This window comes from Etheostoma spectabile, chromosome 18 (assembly GCF_008692095.1).
Source record: "Etheostoma spectabile isolate EspeVRDwgs_2016 chromosome 18, UIUC_Espe_1.0, whole genome shotgun sequence".
In the NCBI taxonomy this organism is placed as follows: Eukaryota; Metazoa; Chordata; class Actinopteri; order Perciformes; family Percidae; genus Etheostoma; species Etheostoma spectabile.
Window position 1 is genome coordinate 11,452,832 of NC_045750.1, and position 2,362 is coordinate 11,455,193.

Below are 2,362 nucleotides of genomic sequence, written 5' to 3' on the forward strand. Positions count from 1 at the left end.
ACACACACACACACACACACACACATGCATATGCACATGGCAAAAGGAGGAATTAGACTTAAACAGAAACATTAAAGATGCACAGAATCTTTATCATGTTCAGGTCAGATTACGTGTTAATAAAAAGAACATTCAACATGGAAACCATCCATTTGTTCTCATGGTCCAATCTTCCAAAAAAACATACAACAATCCCAGTTGATATCTGAGATTTTTCTAGGAATTGGCAGTGCATGATACAGTAAAAAAGGGTAGTGTTATACTTTTACGAATTACCTCCCCAGTGGTTCTATTTTGGCTTTATTTCTGTATGAATTGAATTGTATTATCTCTGCTGCAGGTCTGTGCGACATCAACGAGGGCTCAGCCACATCAGAGGACCGCTGCAAGTCCCCTACTTCAGGTAACATGTCCTTCAGTGTCTTATTAAAAGAACGGTGGGAAAAACACAGCAGCAGGCTTTGTGTAATCTAGACATAAAAAGCCAAACCGTGAACCATTAAATAATATACCTATAATATCATGTATTAAATGCAAGAGGGGCGTTTTGTCAGGGAGAGAGATTAATGTTTCAAAAGAGCCTCGACTTTTAATACTATTTTAATGAAATTGTTGCTCATCAAACTGGAACTATACAGAAGGTTTTTTTTGTTGAACCGTAAAATTGTCTGGCTGTCAATTTCATTCTGCCTTAGTCTTTAGGAAGGTATTGTTTGAGTTTATTACCATACATTTATGGGTTTTTGAGAGTAGTTTCCCATTTGTGGATGCATTCTTTTACCACTTTGGAGAGTTCAATAGACAGGAATACATTTGTTTTAATCCCACACAGTATCGTGGAAAACTGGGTTATAGGCTATACACGTATCCAATCTCTGTGTTGCTAATTCAGTGTGACAGCTAAGAATTCTACATTAAATGAAACAAAACTCTAAGAAACCCATTAATTTACATTTAGAATAAGTTAAAAAAGTTAAAGTTAAACCTGAATTTCCACATATTCAGTAACTGCATAGTTGTATATTGCACATTTCACAGTTAAATGTATAATATCAGTTGCAAGATTATGTGAATTAAGTATGGACTTGGATTTTGAGCAGGGATCTTCTTTCAGTTAAAATGTGTCTGGGTGCACTCACTGTGCTGAAGCAGATCTTTACAGAACATTATCATATTAAGCAGTTTTCATATTGGTGAATATGACCAAATGCAAACCCACAAAATCCATTGTCACTTGGAATTTTATGCACCTCCACCACAGAAGAACTTACTAGCCGCCTTCTTACGTCATTAGTATTTCAGCTGAAGGTGCTTGAAGAGAGAACAGCCCAGATCCATCTCATTAGGGATATCTTGCCACTGAATAAGAAGCTTTTTAAAAAGGTCAGACGGAAAACAAATTCCAAAGTCTGGAGTCCTGCTGCAGGTATGATGACTGCCCCAACAACCCCCATGTCTGGTGCCACCAGTCTGATACATCTGTCTGCTCTGCATTATTCATAGGACAGAGAGAGAGAGAGAGATAAGGTGCCTCCCTGCAAAAATATCTGTTTAACAGTCATTTAGTCTAGGGCAAAGCGTTTTTCTCACTGTCTTGCGGTAAGTGATGAAATCTGCCAGTGGGAAAAAAAGAACTTAGATTTGTTTTTCGTGCAGTTTTTACCTTGAAATTACTTGCTGTATGATGAATTAAGACTCCAGTAGTGCCAGGAGAGTGCCATTTCATTCGAGAAAATCCTAGGAATAGTTTGCATAAAATAACATCAAAAAATATCTTCACTGCTTACAACTGTCAATGTTAAACCACTTATAGTAATAGGGGCGGAAGGGCTAGATTGATTTTCGCTCATTATGGTACCCGAATGAAACTGGGATTATTGATTATTGATTTGTTTTTCATTATGGGCACACATGCAATAAAAAGTTAAATGTCATATAGACTTTTATCCTTAGATATCTGTTAAAATAATTGATTTCCCCGGTCAATTGTTTTTCTTATAAAACAGCAACCAGTTCTAATACTATACAGTACAGCATTCTCTCGTCTGTTTTTAGGGTACATGGTTTTTACATCAGGGTCTTTAAGTCAAATCAGTGTCCTGCATTTTGAACCAGCTTTATTTTACAAAAAGGTAGTTTGATGCTCAGGATTAAAAAAAAAAAAACACAGTGATTCATCAGGGTAAACAGCGTATGTGTAGTAACAAGCCAAAGGGAGTTTCTAACTGCACATTTACTTTACTCTACTTTACTTTCCCCCTTACACCCCCAAAAGTGTTGATGTCAAACAGCAATCTACCGCAATTCTACAATGGAGGTGGTAGAGGAGGTAAGATTGGCCAAAGATTTTCATGAGAGGCTG

At 37.0% G+C, this 2,362-nt stretch overlaps 1 protein-coding gene across 1 annotated transcript in view; it reads left to right on the top strand.

The window, feature by feature from the left end:
* stxbp5a (syntaxin binding protein 5a (tomosyn)) overlaps positions 1-2,362 on the top strand; it is a 96,431-nt gene that overhangs the window by 83,799 nt on the left and 10,270 nt on the right. The window contains 2 exon segments of the mRNA XM_032542675.1: positions 341-403; positions 2,276-2,329. Of these exon segments, the coding sequence (XP_032398566.1) occupies positions 341-403; positions 2,276-2,329 (117 nt within the window).